The sequence below is a fragment of the Dendropsophus ebraccatus genome, chromosome 11 (assembly GCF_027789765.1).
Source record: "Dendropsophus ebraccatus isolate aDenEbr1 chromosome 11, aDenEbr1.pat, whole genome shotgun sequence".
In the NCBI taxonomy this organism is placed as follows: Eukaryota; Metazoa; Chordata; class Amphibia; order Anura; family Hylidae; genus Dendropsophus; species Dendropsophus ebraccatus.
In genome coordinates, this window is record NC_091464.1 from 60,714,468 (window position 1) to 60,741,259 (window position 26,792).

Below are 26,792 nucleotides of genomic sequence, written 5' to 3' on the forward strand. Positions count from 1 at the left end.
GTCTTGGAAAAGACTGGTTTGGTATGTTCTCTTTGCTGTAAAAAGTACCTAAAAATAAAATTAACGTGATCAACAGAAACAGCTCAGTTCCATTAAAGTGATTGGAGCTTAATTATAATACCACACACAACATGAGGACAGGGGTGGTGATGTTTTTGCAAGAAAGTAGCTGTGCTTTTTCTAATCCCAGAGAAGCCCTTTAAGAACAATCACTGATGTAGTAGGAATCATGGACGAAGTTAGTGGGTAGAAAGAATGTAGCCAACATGAGCTACATAACAGCTATATGGATCCACATGGGTCCCTTAGCAGCTACATTGGATCACTCAGTTGTATATACATTTGTAAACCTTGATCAATGAATAACATTGATTTCTGCTGCCTTGAGCTAATGATATGTCACCTTTGGCATCAGTTTAGTTTAGGCAGTGCTGTTCCTCCAGCAGATCTGTGATATAATTATCGCCCGCGTATGCAGAACACCCCATGTTCTTTCTTAATCTAGGTGGCAATTAATAGGTAACCTTTAGTAAGTGGTGGCCAGTCAGGCCTGACGCTAATGTTAATTTATAATATAAAGCAGTAAAACTTCTACCAGGTGTTTGGATCAGAGTTGGAGCTATAGCTGGGGATGAAGATTTAGTCCTGTGGCATAGCCCTTAATATAAAGACCATGTTTGGATGATGGTCTTTTTAGGTCCTGACCTACAATCATCGGCCGACAGCTGATGAATCTGTAAAGCAAATAATAAAGTTCATACGTTACCTCAGCATCTATAATACAAGCAAGCACCTTTAATCATTCCAAACCAAGCAGCGTGTTGTCAATTTTAATTTTAGGTTGCATGACCTATTTATTATGTTATGTCCATGTTATATATCATGGATAAAGCTACTCCAAACAAAATTGCTCCTGGGAAGAAAAGAGATTGGATAGAGCTCTATATGTCAGAGTTCTCCTTTAAGACCTGATCATAATTTACAAGGACTTAAGCTCAAAAGCTTAGTTTAAAACAGGGTCAACCGAAGCCCACCAGAGTAATAGTGGGACAAGGCTCTAATACAATAGCCCACTTGTAACCGATCACTTGGAACTAGGGTCTGGGTTTATGATACAATTACAATATACATGTATATGTTCTGTATGGATAAAGGCCACTGGATGGTCCCAGTGGATGGAGTCTATGTGTTTGACCTCTTTATTAATGATCTTGTTGATGTAGTAAGACAGGGGCCATTTTGTCATTTATATGTTAGCACATGTTTAAACCATAAAAAGAAATATCCCCAGGCCAAAGCCACACGCAAGAGCGATTTTATTGTTTCTTAACGTCTCCTCCGTTCTCCATAGATCCTTGTGAAGTCGCTCAAGGTCAGTCACTGGGTTTGTTTGCATGCCGGCTTGTTAACATTTAAACAGAGATGTTGAGCAACGTAAATGATGTTATTGTTATCTGCCGATGGCTGAACTAAAACCGCTAGGTGCGTCCTACACTGTAACCCGCAATATTACATTAACTTCCTCTAACTGGTCTGTCACTATAGACTCCGGCAGTCAGATCCTGCCAAGGTCTGAGAATCATTAGCCAAAACTTCTAAGTAGAAAAAGTCATAATTAATGTGGAGTACATTAATATCCCTAATCTACCGCTTATGTAACAACCTATTGATTTACTGTTTAAGTCTGAACAATTTGTTGCATTCCTGGTTAGAAAATAAAGCCAGGTATTGGGCAGGATATTTCTATATGAAATGATAAGAAAAATAAAATAAATCAATAAATATAAAAATTTATATATAACAATATTTATATTGAAAAATAATGATAATATAAAAGACAATAAATAATAATAACAACTACTACTACTACTACTATTATTATTATTACTATTATTATTACACATATGAATAAGAGCAATAGAAGAAAATGTGTCAATGCTAATTAACAGTTTGTATTAATACTGTAACCAATGTAACCAATTAAGTTTAAAGAGGAACTATAAGCAGATTAGACGAATCAGTTGCTAATAGTTCCCCTTGAAGCCATGTTTATTATTGCAGAAAATAAAAAATCTGAAGGGTCTCTTGTCCTCCCCTTGTTGGTACATTTTTTCTTCATGCTTTCCCATGTGTATGATGCATGAGCTTTGCTGATGGGTATGATGTAAGAGCTGTGCAATGTTTAGGGTGTAAGTAAGCTTCACAGGTGGGTTTGATTTAATAATTGAGCAAACACAGAAGGTGTAATATAAAAACTGTGAGCAATGTTGATAGTTGCGATGTAACAACTGTGCTGATAGTCGTGATGTATTTATTTATGTGATGTAAGAGCTTTGCTAATGCACATGATATAACCGCCATGCTAATGTGTGTGATGTAGGAGCTGTGTGTAACGCCTGGAGTAGTGGATCCACTGGACCGTCACTAGCGATAGCAATAACCTCACCAGGGAGCGGAGTCTAAGGGGCCGCTGGTTTTCACCAGAGCCCGCCGCAAGGCGGGATGGACTTGCTGCGGCAGGCGACCCCCAGGTCGCTACCCCTGGCTTGGTTGCTAGTGACGGCAGGCCCTTTAAATCTGAGACAGCCGGCGCGCGCGCGCCCTAGGAGGCGGGGACGCGCGCGCCGGCCGGCACAGACGGAGACAGGAGCGGAGGAGAGGTGAGGCGCCGCCAGGGGCCGAACTAGCAGCAGCGCCGGGTCCCTGCACAAGGACCCCAGCGGCTGCATGGGGCAGGAGGAGGTCGCGGCGGCGGCCCGGAACACGGGACGCCGCCGCGGCTGTGACACTGTGCTAATGCTCATGATATAACCACCATGCTAATGTGTGTGATGTAGGAGCTGTGCAGATGGATGTAATGTAGAAGCTGTGTAGCTGAATGTGATATAAGAGCTGTAACCTTTGCTGATAGGTGTGATGTAAGACATGTATATCTGGTGTGATGTAAGAGCTGTGCTGATGGGTATAAAGTAGGAGATGTGCTTTGTGCCAATCAGATGTCCCTCCCTGTTGCTCCTTTTCCCCTCTCACAGCATGCTGTCTTATCCTCTCTGGCCATGCTAATAATATAACTGTTGACCAGTTATTCCTCCTGACTATCCATCTATACACATGCACACTCCGTTTATTCAAGTACACATGTGTTCTACATAGGAAAAGGAGAATAAACTGTTGTCATACACCTGTCAAGGAGGCTTATCTACCTTGAGAACAAAAGGATCAGGCAGGTTGAAAGTTATCATTCTTTCGGAGCACCCCATACAAAGTATACAGTCGAGCATCACAGACAAAGCTTATCCAATGTGTTTGGTCACCATGAGACAGACAATCAGCAGCTATATCCTATACTCCCTTCTCTCCTCTCTGCTATATAACTTCAGCTGGATTTTGGGGGTTGTGGAGCTTTACAGATCCCACTTTCCTCTTGTAAGGTGTATAGTCACATATTTTCATGTAGTCACCAAACACATTCTATCTACTGGCATGCTCCAGGCAATGGGCCATAAGTAATGACAATGCGTTCAATACAAAACTAACAATTACAGTCATCATTCGTCGGATTGTGAACATTGTGTTTGGTCAATTATCATTTCTGTTTAGTGACAACCTAGAAGGCAACTATGAGAGTTGTCACTCAACTTGTCCATATAGGGTTTAGGGATTTTACTGTATGGAGTTATAGGGAAAATAAATAAAATGTATTTAAAAATAAAAAGTATTAGTATACTAAATCCTAATAATTGGGAACAATAATGCTTTCGCATCATATTTGCTCAATGGAATTTGTGCCACCATCAGACAGTATCCGGTTACAGTTACAGAAATAGTAATGAAAATAATAATAATAATAATAATAATAATAATAATAATTACTCAGCATAAAAAAGAATGTCCTCATAAAATTATTTATATACTATGTCAGCTACATTTGGCTTCTTTCATAGAAAAGAACAATGGAGAATGCAATAAATTAATATGGGGTTTTACAATGATGTCTTAAAGTTTGTGAACCCTTCAGAATTTCTTGGCATAAGGGCTAATGCACATGTCCGCAGAGAAGTGTGCATTAGCCAAGTTTGACCTAAAATTACATCAGATTTTAGAGACAAAGTAGACAAAGAGAATTAAACCAAATGAGTCAAAAATATTAGACCTGGTCAATCATTAAGTAAGGAAATTGTTCAACTATCATATGTCTGTGGGTGGTAAAATTATGTCAACCTTTAGGACTAGCAGATAATTTTAAGGTAGCCTCAAGTGAGATGGTGATGAGCTGTAGGTGGGTGACCTGTTCGAAGAATCATGGTTTGGGCCTGTTTTGTTGCATCTGGGTCAGGACATCTGTCTGTGAGCTGAATCTCAAGAGAAAATGGATAATACAGCCAGACAACAACCATAAGCAGTGTTTGACTGGAGTACTTGGAGCCTACTGGAGGAAATCATTCACGGGATTCACCCTTAAGCCCCAAACCAAATTTGTACAATTTCCACAATTGACATTTGTAGACAAGCAGTCTTGTTATTATAGCCAATAGCCACATGATGGAGAATGTGGGAGGGTGATGGCCAGGCAGCCAGGAACTGCTACATCTGCAGGCCCCTAGAGTAGTAATGTGCCTGGTTGGGCCCTGCTGCCTGTGCATACAAGGCCCCTGTCCTACCCGTTCCTGCACACTATGTCAGCTGTCAGCTCTCAGGAGCCATAAAATTACCACAGATCAGAGTACAGTGCACAGCTGGGGCCCACCCGAGGATCCTCCAGTGGGCCAGTCCAACACAGACCATACACACACAAGCCATTCAACCAAACAATGGCTAAAGAAGAAGAAGAAAGCTAAAGTTTTGCTGACGCAGTGCAAAACTGTAAAAAAACAAACATAACAAAACCTGAAGGGTCACAAAAAGCACTCTTAGTCTTTTAAGGGCTCACAGGACAATTATCATTGTGGTGGGGAATGAAGTTGAACCACAATTTACATTTGTACAAATTCCAGATATGACATTTGTAGAAAAAGCTTTCCCGTCATTATCGCCGATAGCCACATGATGGAGAATGTGGGAGGGCGATGGCCCTGGGCTGTGGTTATATCTGCTGGTACAGTAGATACCAACGATGCATAACCTACTTTTTTCCCCTGGCAATAAATTTTGTCTGACAAAACTGCCGATGGATCCTCTGACACTAATTTGAACGAAATGTATGATGGCCTCCCAACTCTCCTCTGCTAAGTTCTCATTGAGATAGGTCGTTGCCACTGAAAACAATACCATTGTCCTATGGTTATTTTATGTGTATGGATAGATTTAACAATGAAAAGGAATTAGACAAAAAGGGCCCAATGTACTTATTTCCCTAGCTGTGTACCTATCTACAAGGTTGGCCTGATGAAGGTGCTGCTCCAGTGCCAAAACATATAGCTGTTTGTTAAATGCTAATAAAGATTTCTTGATTGTATCGGCCTTCCTGGATATTAGGAGTACCATTTGTTCTCTCTCTTTCCTGACTCTTGGACACTATTCAAGTGGTGATATACATTACCATATCATCCGGTTTGGAGGAGCTGCAACTGACCCACATCTGTATTACAGGCCATGTACCCTTGAGTGTATCACATCACTAACATGGCAGCTTAAAGGGAATGTATCACCTAGATTTTTTTGTACAGATTAGGGCTTTGTTCCGACTTCAAGAACATAGGAAAGGTAGCTGTTTCATTATAATCACAGTTGTTATTCATGGCAATAATTATAATGAGATGGACACCTTTCCCCACTATGATCTCGAAGTGGAAACACAGCATAGAGCCACATACTTGACCAATACCGCCATACTGTGACTGGATAACACTGCCAGACACTGCCATACCACACCTGACCAATACCGCCATACTGTGACTGGATAACACCACTATACCAGACCTGACCAATACTGCCACATTGTGACTGGAGAACACCGCCACACCAGACCTGACCAATACCGCCATACTGTGACTGGATAAGACCGCCATACCAGACATGACCAATACCGACACACTGTGACTAAATAACACTGCCATACCAGACCTGACCAATACCACCATACTGTGACTGGATAACACCACTATACCAGATCTGACCAATACCGCCATACCCCCCTCGAAAAGACACCAGATTTTCTGGGAAGTCTGAACGGGAGGGTACTGCCCCTCTGCAAGGTGCTACCCTACGCACCAGACCATGGGTGCCTAATGGTAAATACGACCCTGCAGGTATACAGGACACTACAGGTATACAGATCCCCAAAACTATACACTACAGGTATACAGGACCTCCACCAACTATATACTACAGGCATACAGGACCCCAAACTTTACACTACAGGTATACAGGACCCCAAAACTATATACTAAAGGTATACAGGACCTCCACCAACTATATACTACAGGTATACAGGACCCCAAACTATACACTACAGGTATACAGGACCCCCAAACTATACCCTACAGGTATACAGGAACTCCACCAACTATATACTACAGTTATACAGCACCTTCACCAACTCTATACTACAGGTATACAGGACCCCAAAGCTATATACTACAGGTATACAGGAACTCCCCCAACTATATACTACAGGTATATAGGACCCCAAACTATACACTACAGGTATACAGGACCTCCACCAACTCTATACGACAGTTATACAGGACCTTCAAACTATGCACTACAGGTATACAGGACCCCCGAACTATATACTACAGGTATACAAGACCTCCACCAATTATACACTACAGGTATCCAGGACCCTCAAACTATAAACTACAGGTATACAAGACCTCCACCAACTATACATTACAGGTATACAGCACCAACTATATACTACAGGTATACAGGACCCCTGAACTATACAGTACAGGTATACAGGACCTTCACCAACTGTACACTGCAGGTATACAGGACCTCCCTCGACTATACACTACAGGTATACAGCCCCCCCAACTACACATTACATGTATACAGGACCCCCCCAACTATACACTATAGGTATACAGCCCCCCCACCTATGCACTACAGATATGCGAGACCCCTAAAAACTATACATTGTGGGTATACAGAACCCCTCCAACTATGCACTACAGGTATACACTAATTTCACTGATTAACTCAGATGAAACAATACCTTTAGCTTGGCCTCCTGGGCACCTTAGAACAAATCTAATTAACACACTGACACTTTATACCCGGGCAGCGCCGGGTACATTATCTAGTATTCTTTCTTTTTCCTGACTCTTGGACACGGACTGGGGTACCATGGCCCCACCAAGTAATTTGATTCTAGGGGCCCACCCTACATACACCAGATATAACCAGCGCCAAACCTTTAACATTATAATAGCAACTTTGCCCAAAGCTGTGTATGTGACAAGCTAGCATCCACTCACTGCTAGTAACCTGTCACCTGTCTACCTATGTGCAAACAGCATTGTCTGCCACTGAAGTTTCTTGAAAGGAGAAGTTCCATGAAACAAACATATCTCAAGCAGGCAGGTGGTTGCGGGAACACAATAAAGAAAATATACTTATCAGTCCCCATGCCCCATAGCACTTCCTGAACGATATCCAACAGCTGACAGCCTCCAGCAGCTCCTCCAGCTGCAATGTCCGAGATCGGTTGATGGATAGCCTGCTCAGCCAATCAGTGACTGGTCCAGGACACCACTGCAGTCACTGATCGGCTATGCAGGCAATCCATCAGCCAGTCTATGAGATAAGTCTAAGGTGTCACTGGTCTTCACCAGCGCCCACCGCAAGGTGGGTCGGACTTGCTGTTGTGTAGTTGCATCTGGGTCAAGACATCTGTCTGTGAACTGAATCTCAAGAGAACATGGGTAATACAGCGAGACAACAACCATAAGCAGTGTTTGACTGAAGTACCTAAGGCTCTCCAGAGAAAATCATTCAGGGGCCCACCCTTCAGCCCCAAATCTCAAAGTTCAAGGTTTAGGGGACCTTTAGACTTGTCTCCTCGTCCCCCCACTTGATAGTACTTATTCCAGTGCAGCAGTCAGGACCTCAGATAAGGACATGGCTTTAGTCATGCAGTGTAGATAACCCTTGGCACAGGCAGCTCTACAGGGGGAGCTTCCTGACCCTGGCCTACTGTGCGGCCTTTACAGGCTGCTATGCCGCGGGTCCTCCCATCCCCCAGACCCAACAACCAGGGGAATCTCCAGGACGGCAGCCCACAGCACTGCACACAATGTAAGTGAATGTTACTGTGCATCCTCTAGTCAGACAGCCAGGACCTGCTACCACTGTAGGCCCCTTTGAGAAGTTATCCACCTGGTTGGGCCACGATGCCACTGCATAGAAGCCTACCTCACACACACACACATGTTCCTGCTCGCTACATCAGCTGTCAGCTGTCAGGAGCCATAAAATTACCACAGATCACAGTGTACAGCTGGGGCCCACCTGAGGATCCTCCGGTGGGCCAGTCCGACAGTGACCATAGGCACACAAGTAATTCGACTAAACAATGGTTAAAGAAGAAGACAGCTTAAGTTTTGCAAAACTGTAAAACAAAAGAAATAAGCTTGAAGGGTCACAAAAAGCGCTGTATGTCTATGCCTCACAGGACAATTATCATTGTGAGGGGGAATGAGGATGAACCACAATTCACATTTGTACAAATTCCAGAAATGACATTTGTAGAACAAGCTGTCCCGTCATTGTAGCCGATAGCCACATGATGGAGAATGAGGGAGGGTGATGGCCCTGGGCTGTGGTCATATCTGCTGGTATAGATTCATGGATTCAATAAATTCTGTCTGACAAAACTGCCGATGGATCCTCTGACACTGATGTGAACAAAAGCAATCTATCATGGCCTCCGAACCTCGGCTATCTGCTATGGGGAAGATAACGTGTAAGTTCTCATTGAGATAAGCTGTAGCCACTGCAGACAATAGTATTGGCCTATCACTATTTTATGTATATGGATAGATTAAACACTGAAAAGGTATTAGAAAAAAAGGACTTACTTATTTCCCTAGCTGTGTACTCATCTACAAGGTTGGCCTGATAAAGGTGCTGGTCCAATGCCAAAACATATATCTGTTTGTTCAATGCTAATAAAGATTTCTTGATTGTATCGGCCTTCCTGGATATTAGCAGTACTATATGTTCTCTCTTTTTCCTGACTCTTGGACACTATTCAAGTGGTGATATACCATATCATCCGGTTTGTAGGAGCTGCAGCTGACCCACACCTGTACTACAGGCCACGTACGCGTGAGTGTAGCACAACCCCAACATAGCAGCTTAAAGGGAATGTATCACCTAGATTTTTTTCCTTTAGCGATTAGGGCTACGTTCCCACTTCAAGAACATAGCGGGGAAAGGCAGCCATCTCATTATAATCATGGTCGTTATTTACGGACGTAAATTTAATGAGCCTTTCTGTGCTTTGTACTTGTAGTGGGAAATATAGCCACAATGGCGTCCTCCTTAGTTGGTGATTGGCTTAGCAGAGCAGTTTCTGTGGGGACTTTGTATCATCAGGAAGTAGCTGAGAGGATTGGGCATTTTGAGAAAATCCAACTTTATCCCATGACAACCCCTATAAAGTTTATTTTAAGAATTTATAGGCCAGTTCTGCTTTATAACAATGTACAACATGAAAAATTTACATAAAATGTTTAGAAGTCTAGAAATGATTTGCTTTAATTACCGTGTACTATTTCTGAGATTCATTCATTCATTACTAAACCTAAATGTATACACACTTTTGAGGAAGATCATGCAACTGTTACCGGGCCATCGCATACCCCCTGCTGCACCCCCCAGGGGTGAGAAACAGTGCAGGGATCCCATCTCTAGAAGCCCAAAAAACATTACAAACCAAGGGTGTGGGAAATTTACCATCAAGACAAATGGAACGAATCATGTTAGGGGTGAGGCGGAAAGAACGGGAAGTCTTTCCTTACCTTTTAGAAAAAGAATCATCTTCAGTAAACAGATATGCTCAGCTTGCAATATTACAGCTTAGGCTTTCTCTCCTGCATAGAGTACAAGCTCCGCCCCTACTTTCCATGTTTTCTCCTGATCTAGCTGTTACTACAGACAGATTTCCCCTGACAACAGGCATTGGACAGCGGGTTACACAAAAGGGACACACCTAGTGGCCAAGAATTACATGGAGGAAATTTGTTTGACATGATGGTGACCAGTGAATATTGTTCTATATTGTATAAAATATAATAATAGTGGGGAGTGGGGACATTTCCTTTATTCACATTCGTAGAATATGACAGTTTTGTTTTTGTTTTTTTCATTTTCAGACCTAGGTGTTATGTTATGTGCAGTATTGACTGTGATAATATAGTGTTCATATCCCAAAATATCTTATCAAAGGTTCCAGTAATCACATATCTACACATATGGAACCAGCTCCTTATTATATCTATGATAGGGCCGACCTTTATGGCTACACATCTATACAAGTAACATGCTAATACAACATACAGCTGCTTATCTTGGAGTTCATCTTGGAGTTCTTATCTTGGTGCAGCGTTTTTATCCAGACCTTCTGGCAGATGTATCTGCTATTCTGTTGTGCAGAGTTCAGCCGTTCAGTTTGCTAAAGTGATCAGCTGGCGGAACAGGCAGGTTAAATGTCCTGCAAATATTATTTCAAGTGGGGAATGACTAGAACTCTCTATCCCAGCATAGCAAGTGGATACACAAGCTGAGATACATCTGTAGATTATATGGTTATAAAGGAAACCACATGAACAAGACTATAGTGGAAACCAAAACTCATCTAAAAAGCCCCCTTTTCCAAAAATCTTTTTCTTTCAAATCAACTGTTTTCAGAAAGTCATATAGATTTGTAATTTACTACTATTTAAAAAAAACCTCAAGCCTTCCCATTCTAATCAGCTGCTGTATGTCCTACAGGAAACTGTGTTTTCTTTCTCTCTGACACAGTTCTCTGCTGCTGCTTCCTGCAGGACATACAGCAGCTGATAAGTACTGGAAGGCTTGAGATTTTTAAATTACAAATGTATATAACGTTCTGAAACCAGTTGATTTAAAAGAAAAAGATTTTCGCCAGAGTACCCCTTTAACTATGTTTAACTAAAGAAAAAGTGCCACAGCCTCTTAAGTGCTTCATGTTGCTCATCCTGCATTACTGTACTTTTGGCAGCAGCAGTGCGAGGCTCTTTAGTGCTATTCCAATCAAGTGAATGGGAAACCTTGCAATGCTTTAATGATTAGGAAGTTAGATCCTTTTATTCTGGCTACTTTAACCCTTTAGGACAGAGCCAATTTCCATTGCACCTAAAAGGCCACAGCGCTTGCATTTTTTCACCTAGACAACCAAATGAGCCCTTTTTGTGCCACTAATTGTACTTTGCAATTTTTGAATAAAGTATGCTGCAAAACCAGAATAAAATTATATGTGTGGTGAAATTGAAAATAAAACGTTATTGGGGGGGGGTCGGCATTCACCCTAGGGTAAACCTTGTCTGACTTTTATTTTATTTGATGGCTTTTTAAAAATTAAAACCTTTTTTAAAAAATAAATGTTCCTTAAAATTGCTTTTTGACCATGCTTATAATGCTTTTTTTTTTTGGTCTATGGGTCTGTGTGAGGTGTCATTTTTTGAGCCATGATCTGTACTTACTATCAGTACCTTCATTGCGTATATGAGACTTTTTGATCACTTATTACAATTTTTCTGGTTTTAATGTGACCAAAAATGCGCAATTTAGCATTTTGGAATTCTTTTGCACTTAAGCCGTTTGCTGTGCGAGATCGAGAATGTTATAATTATGCACGTGGCGATACCAAACATTTTTATTTTTTTATTTAATTATTTATTTTTATACTATAATATTTGATTTGATCAAATCCCTGACCCCTTTCAGGGAAATGATGGAATGAGGGGTCGCCCAGCTCTATGTATGGCGGCAGAGGCGGACAGGGGGAGCAGAGCGACACACCTCCCAGCAGGCATAAGGCGGCGGGGAGGACAGGAAGCAGAGCGGCACACCTCCCGGCAGGCATATGGTGGTGGGGCGGACAGGGAGCAGAGGGGACAGGCTGGGGGAGCAGGGGGCATGTTGCAGAGCGGGGTGTATGGGACCAGAGGCAGACAGGGAGCAGAGCAGCACTCTTCCCGGCAGGCGTATGGCAGCGGGGGCGGACGGGGAGCAGGAGGCATGTTACAGGGAAAATGAGAGTTATCTATATACTGGTGCCACCTGTCACTGTACTCCTGTCTTTGTTATGTATATACTGGTGTTACCTGTCACTGTACTGCAGTCTATGTTATCTATATACTGGTGTCACCTGTCACTGTACTCCTGTCTGTGTTATCTAGATACTGGTGTCACCTGTCACTGTACTTCTGTCTGTGTTATTTATATACCGGTGTTACCTGTCAATGTACGGCTTTCTGTGTTATCTATATACTGGTGTCACCTGTCACTATACTCCTGTTGTATCTATATACTGGGGACACCTGTTACTCTACTCTTGTTTGTCTTATCTATATATTGGTGTAACCTGTCACTGTACTCCTGTTTGTCTTATCTATATACTTGTGTCACCTGTCACTGTAGGGATGTCTGTATTATCTATATACTGGTGTCACCTGTCACTGTACAGATGTCTGTATTATCTATATACTGGTGTCACCTGTCACTGTACCGATGTCTGTATTATCTATATACTGGTGTCACCTGTCATTGTACTCTTGTTTGTCTATTGTATGATAATAAGGAGGACACTGCTGGGAAATGAAGTGTACAGAACAGGAAGCCTAGTTTTAAGCCTAGTGGCCAAAATAAAAACTGCAAGATTTCACAGTTATTTCATAATATTAATAAGTAAAATGGAAAGTTAAAAAATGACCAACAATTCTTAAAAAATATGCCAGCTCACTCTACAGTGGGTTAATGTTGCAGAAGGTTCTTGTTGCCGCAAGGATTTCTATGGTAAACCATGTGAACCATGCATGATCTAGCACCATCCCCTCTATGTATACCACTGGCCCTCAGTACAAACAAGTCTCAGGTTTCAGGTTTTGTGCAGCAGTATGTAAATCCCATGGTAGCAAATCTGTATAGCACTTCGTTGTACACAGAAAACACGTTTTTTCACCCAGCCATTCACCAACACCCATCCGACTGGTTTCTCTTGTTCCCATTCCTGCTTTGTGAACTTTTGCAATGGCAATTACTGCATATTAATGCATTTATTAGTTTACATGGGCTGGCCCAAGTTTGGTGCAATGCTATGTCATACACTGTCTGCCCCAGGACTTTGGATTTTGGACACAAATTTTATTGCTCTTAATATACTGATAAAAAAAGAACAAAATAACAACAGCTGAGCAGAGACATGTGTATGAATGTAAGAGAATGTTTCTTTATACTGTATATCGCAGTCCGTGACTCATCTAGACAATTAGATTATTCTACCTGGGAAGCTCCTTAGTCAGTAGCGCTCAGAACCTGGGTTCAAATCTGACTGATCGGCATGGAGTCTGTAAGTTCTTTATGGGGTTTTCAGGTTTATCATATCAGTCTTCTAAGGGACTAAATAGCAAGTTGATGGATGAATAACAAAGATCTTAACAAAAAAACAAAACAACTAAAAATGATATGAATTCAGGTTCTGAGGGGGCGGAGCATGATAATGTGACAGCCCCTGCAGAACCTGCACCAGGTATACTTTATGTTATATTGTACCCAGTTTTCCGTGCGGCCAGTTGGAATCCCGGCCAGAGTGTATACTATGTGTATACACTCCGGCTGGGATTCCATTCATTCAAATACAACGTATCTTTTGCATTAATCACAGCCATTGTTGCAGATTGCCGGGAATTAAGTAAAAGGCAAAACTTGTTGTATATACACTGTAGTGTAAAGTGTGGAGCATAGCACAAAAATTCAAAAGGAGAATCCAATGTTCAGTTTTTCCTAGAATCCTCCTTTAAGATGATCAGACGGGATACATTATAATCTATTTCATTGTCTTTCGGGGTGAAGGAGCATTAAATGTTAATTAAAAATCAAAAATTAAAAAGCAGGAAAATTAAAAAAAAAAGAATAAAAACATGGTAAGTTACGTAGCATGCGGTTCCCTTGTTTCCAGTGTTTCCTATGTCAATAATGGAGAATATGCTTTCATTGGCCGAGCTCACGCAGAAAAGTCTGCAGCTTCAAAGAAGTCATGTCTACCTGTGTCCAAGGAACACAGTCTGGCCCTTCTATTTACACGGTGAGTGAAAAAGCAACAGGAAATAGCACTTTGTCAGGGGAAGCAGCTTTACTCTATCTGTCAGAAAGTGGAGCCCGGCTTACACTAGAAGTAGAGAACCTACAGCAGTGGCTGGTGGAACTACAACTCCCAGCAAGCAAACCTGGCAGGTCCCTAATTAAGGGACATAAAGCAAATCTCCTTTTCGGGTCTGACCTTTGCAGAGATTTCTTTCTTATAATAACGTAAAGGTTTTTCCTGACACAGAGCTCCAAATCCCCTGCATTGTCAGAGATTTAAAGGGATTTTCAAATCTGGTTCACATATTTAAGTTAAGGCATACCTGTCACCATAAAAACTTAGCCATGTAAAAAGTTTTTATCGGTCAAGTTCTGAGCGTTCAGATCGCAAACTGATCAGTGGGGAGAAATACATGGCGATGCATGCTTCTCACCCAATTCTGTGTCTATGTGAGCCAAATGGTCTCATTGACTTACATTGTGTGGTCGTTTTGGTCATGGGAAACAGAAGCTATTTTGTATTGTATAAAAATTGTCTTTGTACACATAGATTGTTACCACATATATGACGCTCGCTATCATGTGTACACACTAAATCCATGAGAGTTTCACACACTTCAGCAGAAATCTGTGCTAGATTGCCGAGGACGCCATCTACAGCCTAAACAGAATGACTATGCTTGTATACTCCTGGCATAGGTTACCCGATACTGTAAAAATACACTTTATTTTAAAGCCATCATTTTCTTATTCCTCAAAAAACAGAGGGGTCATCCCCAGTGGCTTCTCTCCCACTGGCCTTGATTGGTAGATCTCTCTATCTACTAAAACAGGAGATAGATCAATCGAGTCTGGAAGCAGGAGGAGAAGCCACTGGGGACAGCTCCCCCTCAGTGTAATGTCTATCCTAGTACTAACATGTATCATATGGGCATCAGGGGAGGCTTCAGCACTAGTGATACAGACAACTCTCCCTAGTATAATGTCTATCCTAGTGCTAGCGTGTATTATATAGATATAAGGGGAGGCAGCAGTACTAGCGACAAAGACAGCTTCCACAGTGTAATGTCTATTCTAATAGGAACATGTATTATATAGACATCAGGGGAGGCTTCAGCACTAGTGACACAGACAGCTTCCCTCACTGTAATGTCTATTCTAATGGTAACATGTAATATATAGACATCAGGGGAGGCTGCAACACTAGTGACACAGACAGCTTCCCCTAGTGTAATGTCTATTCTAATGGTAACATGTATTATATAGACATCAGGGGAGGCTTCAGCACTAGTGACACAGACAGCTTCCCTCACTGTAATGTCTATTCTAATGGTAACATGTAATATATAGACATCAGGGGAGGCTGCAACACTAGTGACACAGACACCCCCCCCCCAGTGTAATGTCTATTCTAATGGTAACATGTATTATATAGACATCAGGGGAGGCTGCAGCACTAGTGACACAGACAGCTTCCCTCACTGTAATGTCTATTCTAATGGTAACATGTAATATATAGACATCAGAGGAGGCTGCAGCACTAGTGACACAGACAGCCCCCCCCCCCCAGTGTAATGTCTATTCTAATGGTAACATGTATTATATAGACATCAGGGGAGGCTGCAGCACTAGTGACACAGACAGCTTCCCTCACTGTAATGTCTATTCTAATGGTAACATGTAATATATAGACATCAGAGGAGGCTGCAGCACTAGTGACACAGACAGCCCCCCAGTGTAATGTCTATTTTAATAGGAACATGTATTATATAGACATCAGGAGAGGCTGCAGCACTAGTGACACATACAACTTCCCAAAGTGTAATGTCTATTCTAATAGGAACATGTATTATATAGACATCAGGGAAGGCTGCAGCACTAGTGACACATACAGCTTCCCAAAGTGTAATGTCTATTCTAATAGGAACATGTATTATATTGACATCTGGGGAGGTTAAGGATCTGTATGCAGCAAGTCCTGCAGTTCCCAATATAGCCACTGGTGGGGGCAGAGGGAAAAATGACGCCTCAGATCAAAGAAGACGCCACCTGTGAGTCACTGAATGACTTTTTTTGTTTGTTTTTTGAGCGCTTAAGAAAGATTCGCCCTTTAGTCAAAACTACCTAGAAACGGCCCTGCCTGATCATCCCTAAGTATGGCACCGTGCTCTATATTACCCAATATGGCCGGGTACCATGGATCCAGCTTACTCCAAGCTGTCCAGCTGTCTTCCCATAGCTATAGACAGCTGGAAATATGTGAACTCGGCCTAACATATATATACACTGTTAAACTGTTGTGTGGTCCAGGACATATGGGGGCTCACAAGTCTATGAAATCCCTCACCAGCCAGCAGGTTGTAGCATAAAGAATGAATAAAGGATAAAAGGAGGCACTCACCAGCAGTGTATTCAGACCATCCGGCTTTTATTGCTGTGCGCAGGGGGAACGGGGGAGACAAGGTGGGTGACCGCAGTTTCGCGGCTTAGTGCCACTTTGACGAACCCTCATGTGACTGGTACGTCACTTCCTTTTATGTGTGCAACTTTATCAAACAATGTGAGTGACAAACAAACAAACATCAATTAAAATAAAGTACAAATTACACTGGCTAGCATATTCGGATATAGGGATTCATGCAATATTCACATCACTATGAGTATGAAGACCCAGGGCGCCAAGCGCATCATATTTAATAATAAATTCAGTTTCCTTTTGAAGGAGCAACTGCTTTCTATCACCCCCACCTTTTGGGGGAGGGACAATACATAACCCAGCAAAATGTAACTGTGAGGAATCCCCATCATGTTCCTGCTGAATATGTCTGATCATGCGGGGGCTACCTTTCCCTGTCTGCACTGATCTGACATGCTCTGAGAATCTCCTCCACATGGGGCGGATGGTCTTCCCTATATAATATTTGCCACAGTTACAAATCAAAGCATATACCACATACTGGCTTTTGCATGTCATAAAGTCATTAACCACATGTTCATGGCCACCTAATTTAATGTATCTACCATTATTTAATGATCTACAGTAGTGGCAATGGCCACACCTAAAATTACCCTTGGCTGACCTGGATGTAAGCCATGACCCTTCTTTTTGTGGATTCTGTTTATCAAGTCTCCCATGGACTAGTAGATCTTTAATGTTCTGAGTGTGTCTAAATGTCACTGTGGGGCGCTCAGCAATATGTCCTCTTAGATGTTCGTCATGTTCTACAATGTGCCAGTTTTTGTAAATAGCGTTCTTAATGGTTCTCTCCAGGGGTGAATAATCAAATGTGAATGCCACTCTTTTTTTATCTGCCGTGTGTTTTTTATTTACATGTATATTACGCTGTTTTGTTGTTGTGAGCAATTGGAGTCTGTTCACACTTGACGCCCTCTGGAGGCTCTCGCTAATTAGTTGTTGGGGATATCCTCTTTTTCTCAGTCGGTGGCTCAATTCCTCTGCCTGTTTAGTGAATAAAATTTCATTGTTATTTATGCGTCTCAATCTGATAAATTGACTGTACGGTAACGCTCTCTTAGTGTGGTGTGGATGGTAGCTAGAGTAATTAAGCAGTGAATTGACAGCCGTCTTTTTTCTATAGCATGATGTGGTAAGTGTGCCGCTGCTAATGTCCAGGTGTACATCTAAGAAGTCCAGCTCCAGTCCCCCATACACAGATGTATAAAACATGTTGAAATTTTTTTATACATCTGGGTCACATTGTTTGATAAAGTTGCACACATAAAAGGAAGTGACGTACCAGTCACATGAGGGTTCGTCAAAGCGGCACTAAGCCGCGAAACTGCGGTCACCCACCTTGTCTCCCCCGCTCCCCCTGCGCACAGCAATAAAAGCCGGATGGTCTGAATACACTGCTGGTGAGTGCCTCCTTTTATCCTTTAATCATTGTTCATACAGCATGTTTATTTCGGATTGAGCACCACCACATACCCAGCCTGAGATAGTGCCATCTAGTGGAGAGCCAGGCAGTGCCATCACTTTTTTCTTTCTTGTTGGATTGTAGCATAAAGACATTCACAACTTTTTACAAATGTTCCTTAGTGGAAGGCGATTAGGCTATAGAATATTTATTACTACAATGTCCAATCATTTCCTCTTCTAATAGGTGTTATATAACATAAAGACCTGTTCTGTGTGTTAATAAATTACCTAGCAACAGAATGCGTATGGTGCTAGCTGAGCGGAAAGCAGGCGTGACTAATAGGGTGGATTTCAGAGATGGCTGGATAGATAGATAGATAGATAGATAGATAGATAGATAGAGTTAGTTATGGCAGCAGCCTGGCAGTCATGTACTGGGAGTGGGGTAACCTCTTATTATCTCTTTGTTTGCCTTTGGGGCTCCAGATAAACTATGGGACATACCACAGATAGTTTGGCTTATTGTCAAAGCTGTCATTGCATGGGTAAAAAACAACAAAACATCTAGTACTAGTAAATATAAATCACTTTGCAGGATTGCAGGGGAGGGGATTATGGGAGGAGAGAGAAGCCACCAATTGGATGTTAAAGGGGTTGTGCCGGATGAGAAAAAGCACAGCTACTTTCTTGCAAAAACAGCCCCACCCCGTCCTCAGGTTGTGTGTGGTATTACAATTCAGCTCTATTTACTGTAGGTGCAGGTGCGGCAGAGAAATGAGCACAGAGTCCAGTACTTTTACTCAAATACAAGTTACAAGTTAAGGTAGTAAACAGCTTTTTAGGTGCAGGTACAAGTATCAGGGGTGCTAGAGGTAGTGACTTAGGGGCCTATTTCACGGAGCGATAATCAACCGTTCCGTGGAATAGAGAAAACGATCAGCCGATGATCGTGTCATCAGCTGATCGTTTTTTTTAGGCCCAAACCTAAAATCATCGGTCACCCACCGCGCATCGCTTCGTGGAATAGCGGGCGGCGGGCGACCGACGATTTGAGAAGCACCATACATTACCTAGCAGGGTTTCTCCTCAGCTCCCTCTTCCCCTTCCTCAGCCAATCACTGGCCGCTCTGGAGTTGATGCTGCCCCGCGGGACCCGGGGAGGAAGACGGAGCGGAGAAGAAGCCCTGCTAGGTAATTTATGCTGCAAGGGCTGCAAGGACATCGGTAACGATGTCCCTGCAGCCCTCGCTAACGACTGTCTAGCCGTGGAATAGGCCCAGTAAACGGGCGCCGATCTAGCAGATCGGCGCTCGTTTACATCGTTGATGGGGCCCTGATCGGCCCGTGGAATAGGACCCTTACATAAGCAGGTAACAGGAGAAGAAGTGTAGCTTGTCCTTGGAGAGGTGCAGGGGCTGTCTTGCGGACCTTGCCTAATTTGAAGTGTACTCTGTCGGGATAGTGTAAAGTGTGACTTAGTGTTTCTGTAGAAGATGCTCGTACTCACGGTTGTATATGTATATTTTGGACTTGGTAGAAAGACTTAGGGGCCTGTATTTGGCATGTTTATGTAGGAAGGTATGATGCAGTAAAAGTTATGTGTTACTACACAACTAAGCCCATGTATCATTCAGGACTGTAATAAATGTGGTTGACAGCTCTTGTGGACTTTCCCATGCTTGATATAGCCTCGTAATGTGGCGGTGCGGAGACGGTCCTCAGGCCTGTAATTATAGATAGTTCTACTTCCTACAGATGTAACGTTAGATGTTAACAGTAAACAGGCTTTATAGAGCGGCTGTATTGACAACACTTAAGACAATTCACCCCGCCTCATAAAAGGAGAAAGCCACTTACACTTTGACCTTTTGAGATTCCAGTTCACATAGTAAACAAGAAAAATAGCAGAGGGTGATATCAATAAAGATGTGCATGTATCAGAGCTGACTACGTCATTTAAAGGGAAAGGCACATAACAAGTAGGACATCGACTTGTCACAGATGTAAGTAGGTCACAGAGGGGACTGTCACCTTGGAGCCCCGTGGGAACTACAATTCCCATCATGCCTATGGGAACTACAATTCCCATCATGCTAGGACAGCCAGCATGATGGGATTGTAGTTTTGCAACAGCTGAGGGGCCAAAGCTTCCAGATTCCTGCTTTAAAAGATGGGATCCAGACTGTGGCACTCACTCAGTCCCCTACATTGTGTAGCTGAAAGGAGTGGCTCATCTATACGGGCATATGTGAAGGAATACACTGAGCTCTATGCTATGAACATACTAGAAAGCCTTTGGGGAAGATTTATCAAGATATCCTATAGTAAGATTATTTCTGTTGCCCATAGCAACCAAAGCAATATAAGAAATAAGAGCTGAACTTTGATTGGTTGCTATGGGTAACAACAACAACCCCCTGTCCATATATACTTATAGGGTATGTAAACGTCATCAGGACCCCTGCCCTTGTGGAATTCTTCAATTACATCCCTGAATAAGGCCCCTATGACAACACTTCCGTATGATGTAATCTATACACAGGAGTAAAAAAAATTTCATTGTAGCAAACAGGAGTAAACAAACCTGGCACGGAGTCTGAAGGCAGAGACTATGGCTTAGTTCTCTGTCTGCATCCATATTGGACGTAACTGTCATACAGATCATTCTTATGGCAAGGGGGCCTGGAACCTAATCTGACCCTCTCTACAACATGGACGGGGAAACCTCAGCCCTCCAGCTGTTGCAAAACTACAACATCTGTATCATACATCCTATGGCCGTGTTCCCACTGCGTATAACACCGGCCATTCTGTGACCCGGCTGGGTCACAGAACGTCTGGCGTTACTGAAGATCATCCCGGCCGGTACTGCAGTACTGGCCAGATGATCTTCATTTTTGGTGAATTCGGATGCGGGCGCACCCGTGTGTGCCCGCATCCCAATTTACCGCTGCACACAATGGAGCATGCAGCCAGAGCCGCACACTTCATTTTGTGAACTGACATGTCTGTAAGGCCGCTATTCAATGAATTGTGGCCGCAGAAAACTGACATGTCAGTTTTTCATGCGGCCGGATGGAATCCCGACCGGAGCGTATACTCTGGGGGAGATTTATCAAACATGGTGTAAAGTGACACTGGCTCAGTTGCCCCTAGCAACCAATCAGATTCCACCTTTCATTCCTCACAGAGTCTTTGGAAAATGAAAAGTGGAATCTGATTGGTTGCTAGGGGCAACTGAGCCAGTTTCACTTTACACCACATTTGATAAATCTCTCCCTATGTGTATATGCTCCGGCCAAGAGTCCATTCATTCAAATACAACGAATGTTTAGCATAACTCACGAAATTGCAACAACGCCGGTGATTTATGCTAAACATATGTTGTGTGAACATGGCCTATAACAACAACAACATACCTCCCAAGTTTTGGGACGGCCAAAGAGGGACACTTGTGGTTTACAGACATTTTAATTTAAGGATGCATTCACACATATAGGATCTACTACAGATTGATGCAATCACACATACAGGATCTGCTGCAGATTGATGCAATCACACATACAGGATCTGCTACAGACTGATGCAATCACACATATAGGATCTGCTGCAGATTGATGCAATCACACATACAGGATCTGCATATCTGTATATCATGTGTATACACTCCGGCCAGGATTCCCTCAGCCTGCAGCACAACATAAGTATCGCACTAATCACGGCCGTTGCAACAACGGCTGTGATTACCATGGAACTTAGGTTGTGTGAACATACCCGTGGACAGGATTGGGCATGTGTTTTAGTAACTGTCCGCATTTGCAAGGACCCACTGTCACATAGGGGACACGGACGCACATTGGCTTGATTGTTCCTTTCTTTTGCGTCATGTATCATGTCCCCAAAACGGATCCATAACACCTACAGATGTGTGTATGGGGCCATATGAACTGCATGTGTGTTGTGTGAAGTGGGTCATAATGTCACAAGATTCATCTAAATATAACAATTTTTAGGATTTATTGTGCACCACATGATGGAATAATATGAAATTTTGTGTCTATTATAAAATAAGAAACCAAACACTTACAGCAACATAGAAAGTTCATCAATGCCAATCTCATTTCTAGGACAAAAAGAGAGACATTTAATTGGCAAAGAGGGACACAGAGATGTGGGTCAAAAGTAGGGATTGTCCCTCTAAAAAGGGACACTTGGGTGGTATGCAACAAGAGTTATGCAGCTATGATATACAATATAATGGTATGGTATGATAGTATGGAGGAGGCTATCATAGCTCCTTTAGGGTCCTGAGTATAGCAAGAGAAGTAGAAAAACAGGATGACAGCCATCAGACCAGAAGGAGCCATCTCACTTGAAAGTGTCAACCATTAACCTTTGACTCTGGACAAAAGTCCTGGGCAAGGGTCCTGGGTGCCTGATAACACCATGAATAATGTAAGGAGCTTGTCAGGTTGAGGACCCAGGGTCCTTAATGGCCCTATTCCACGAGTCGTTTTAGAGGAGCAAACGAGCGCTATTAGCGCTCGTTTGCTCCTCGTTCCCCGCTCGCTGCCGCCGCTATTCAACGCGGCTGCAGCGAGCGGGTGAGTGCGGGAGGGGCGGCGGGGAGCTGCGGGGGGGCTGCCCGGGGGATCGCTGATCGTCCGGGCAGCCCATAGGATATAGCAGCGTCTGCTGCCGATGCTCCTATTCAACGGAGCGACGGCAGCAGATCGCTGCTATATCAGTCGCTTGTTTTTCAACATGTTGAAAAACAAGCGACTGCAACGATCAGCCGACATGAACGATGTCGGCTGATCGTTGCACTCTATTCCACGGAACGATTATCGTCCGTAGCGGTGGATATCGTCCGAAAACGAACGATAATCGTTCCGTGGAATAGGGCCATAAGTCTCAAGATATCCAAGACAATCTTCCTAGAACCAACTTTTCCAACTAGCCCTAACCATCAGAATGCAGAATAACTTCCAAAATACACATATATAATACCTGCATATAGATTCAGACTCTGCTATAGAGACCTGGGCACGGACAAGGTTCCACCCACAGTATTGTGAATCTACAGTATATAGGGCTTCCTGTCTACACACATGGTAGGAACAACTAAGTCTACAAGAACTGGTATGCATATTAAAAAGAAAGATGGCCATTTAGTTCTGCTTATTTGAGGTAGCTACCCTGTAAGTCTCCACGTCTTTTGGAGGAGATTCTGGTTTGGCTGATAATCTTTAGTAATGTTTTGAAGCTCTTTAATGGGTTAGATATTAACTTAATGTATGGTGTAACCACCTCCAATAGATGGCACTAGAGAGCAAGAATGTTTCCTACTTCAGGAAAGCTAATTTGCATAACCTTTTCCCAGGGTGCATTGCTTGGTCTCTAAGACTCCCTATGCACACTTGGTGCTCTTCACAAGGAGAAACAAGGGTATAAAAACTAAGAAGATGGTAGAGGCATAGTATGACCCAGTATATGTGGTTGGTGATGTTCACCAGCACAGGGGAAGAGCAGCATGTATATATACCTATATGGCCACCTCTTCTATGTACACTGCTGGTAAGCCCATAGTAACACGAAACATTTTAGAATACATTCCATTTCAGTCTTCTTATCTCTTCCTGTATAAGTAGCATATTGGTTAAGGATGGACAAGATCCAACCATGTCTGTCCTCATTCCTCGAGTGTTTGGATAATCATCCATTGTTAACTTTGGGATCAATGCTCAAAGCAGCGTATTAGCGGAGCTTTGTGTAACCCAACATAGTAAGACTGGCGACAACTTCTATCTTAGCTCAACAAGCAAAAAGTACTTCACCTTATCCAATAAATCACTATATCATATCTCCAACTGTGGACATTGGAAATAGTCGTCTCCTAATAGTCTGCATACTTTTAGTCTCATCCTCAGTAGCAAAGAGAATACTTATTGGCGTCTTGAAAGAAAACAACAAATCAACATAATAAACGCAATAAAATACTAAAGACTGATAGCGATCAGGTGAGTGAAGAAGACAAAGTCTACGACCTAAGGATGAGCTGATTAGGATGTTTGCAGTCCTCCTCCCCCTTTACCAATGGATTATTTATTTTTCCCACTCTCTCGGATCTATTAATGAGTTGTGTGACTTTACTTTAAAAAACTTAAAACATAATCTAAAAAAAATTGATATTATAAATTTTGGTATAACATACAAATATGATTACATTACAAAAGCTGTATCTTTTCCACTTTTCCCCAATTATTGGAAATAAATTGATGACGATCTTTCAACCAATCGAAATGTTGATCAGCCATGGAATTTTTTAATTTTTTACATGATTGGTTGATTACTTTTTCCCCATTTTTGTTCCTATTTTTCTTCCCTCTGGATGTCTTTGACTTCAATTGGTCCTAAATGTCTGTAGTATTGTCTGATGGTCAATAGATTGTTATGCAGGCCAGGCAGCTCAAATAGCTGTCGGGCAAACGCCTGTTTGGCTGACAGCTATACGTCACAATTCCCCTGTACACCTGGCCAAGTATGAATGTATTTGCAATGGAGACAAAAGACAAAAGTAAGTACTACTCTGGGGGTAGTTTAACAAGATGATCAGACGTATTGAAGTCCAAAACACCCGACTGTTTTCTCCCTGAGTAGTTGTCGTCAGGGGGAAATTAGGAAGCCACCATAAACAATATATGTTCAGCAGATCCTGGCATATTTGTCAAGGGAGTTAACCCCAATATCACATTCCCATATATCACTATAACAGAGGTCCTGGAAACTGAGATATTGGGAGCTGTTTGTAAAGGTCCTCACAGCTGCCCGCCTGTGACATGAAGTGAGGAAAGTGGTGACCCTGCAGGGTCAGAAAATGCTATTTTTGACTCCTGGACCCTGTACTGCTACTATTTTGTTTCTGGACCCCCATGAGTGTGATATGATGGGATATTTAGGGGCTTACCCTTAGCCGCCTGAGCTTTCAGCATCTTCAGGTTTAGCCCAGTTGTCTAAGAGAGTCCTCTACTCTGTCATTACAGATCTTGCAAAATCCATTTGTAGTACAGTTTGTTTCCGGATGTGGTTAAAAGGAGAAGGAAACTGAACTATGGTGTCTCAGGAACCATCACTAATAACATAACGTAAAGTTAGTGTAAACTTCATTGTAATGTTTTAGTGTTTTTATTGTGTTTTTGGCAGTTTTTACGATTCAAAACTGTGAAGTGCAACAAAAAATTCCCCTAGGTCTTTGCCAAGTTGTTGTGTGGCCAAAAACATCTGCCCATTATTATCAGGGTCTGTTCACAATGATGCGGCAATGCTGCACTGTGTGTGCCCAGCTTTCCCAGCTCCCTGAAAACCAAGTCTATAGCGATATCATTGTCGAGGTGGTTATAGGAAAGCTGGGTGACCATTCTAGACATGAGTGGTCATCCAGATTTTCCTGTTTACACAGATGCTATCTCTTTAAGTATACTATATCACTAAAAGTGAACAAATCTATCCTGTGCGTAGATATAGCAGAGTTGAGTTTGTCACTCACTGTGTCAAATCCAGCTCTGCTGGGTGTTCCATTATCATCTGTACTGTGTGCAGAGCACGCAGCCTGTGATTATCAATGACCATTACTATGAGTTTTAGATTCCAGAACATAGAAGCTCCTTACCTGGCTAAGAGAGTCCAGTGTACACAGTCCTTAGTAGAAGTTAAGCCATGACTCCATCTCCAGCTTCCTAGTAAACACAGTACACAGACACCCAGGAACAAGTCAGCTCAAGCCTGAGTTGTAGGCAAGCACCTGATTCTATGGAGTGCACAGGAATCTGAGACTTCCAGTGATGTCAGCAGCATGTCTTAAAGGAAATCTCCAGCTCTGCACATGTTTTACAGCATGGGACTGCCACACTCCTCTGCAGCCTGCCCAAATGCTCAGACACACACCTGGCTTATAGGAAATAGTCAGCCTTGCAAGGAATGTGGGTGATCTTGGACTGTAGTGACCCTTTCATTGCCAGGACAGTTCCAGTGTTTCCCATATCAAAGCCCCAGGTTAATGAATGGCTAGACAGACACATGGAGTGAGTGCAGCCACCAGGCACGTCACAGTGCAAGTTTGGAACAGTTTGCAGAAGTAAGAAAAGTTACAGTCTTGTATTATACTTAATTATCTGCGGAAGTTGTAAACATATCCCTAATAAGAATACATAGGCTTTAAGGGAACAGGGGCAATGAAAATGGAATCCTCAACATGTCATAGAGCAAAGGCAGATTGATATATACTGTATATATATAGTTTTTGGAAAAAAATCTGTATACGTTGGAGTCTTCAATAGTCATGACTGTCAATAACTGGGTAGGACCGCCCACTGGACGTTTCAGCCAACAATAAGCAGAGATTCAAATGAATAACATTTAAGTTATACCCAAATAACTATATATCTATCTGCTAAGCTCCTCCTGCTCTATCCCATGATACTAGCAGATCAATAGAGATTTGCCCCCTTTAGGAGTCAAAATAATTCTCTAATCTTTTTCTCATGTGAATGCCAGGTCGCCAAACCCATCTGTCTCTATCTACTCTTGGCAAATTGATCTTAAATGAGTAAAATAAGAGGGGTGGCTATTGGGGGCAATG

General features: G+C 42.5%; 1 protein-coding gene across 3 annotated transcripts in view; it reads right to left on the minus strand.

Moving 5' to 3' along the window:
- The window catches only part of KCNJ15 (potassium inwardly rectifying channel subfamily J member 15), a 49,194-nt gene extending 23,010 nt beyond the window's left edge, over nucleotides 1–26,184 (minus strand). Inside the window, exons 1-2 of one of the 3 annotated variants that reach the window (XM_069945531.1) lie at nucleotides 25,824–26,184; nucleotides 22,242–22,277 (exon numbers count right to left, since the gene is read on the minus strand). In XM_069945531.1, the coding sequence (XP_069801632.1) occupies nucleotides 22,242–22,249 (8 nt within the window). In that variant the 5' untranslated portion in view covers nucleotides 22,250–22,277; nucleotides 25,824–26,184. Of the gene's footprint in view, nucleotides 1–22,241; nucleotides 22,278–25,121; nucleotides 25,172–25,823 lie in introns of those variants that run through there. The other 2 variants (XM_069945532.1, XM_069945533.1) reach the window with 2 other exon arrangements.
- Between the last annotated feature and the right edge of the window lie 608 nt (nucleotides 26,185–26,792).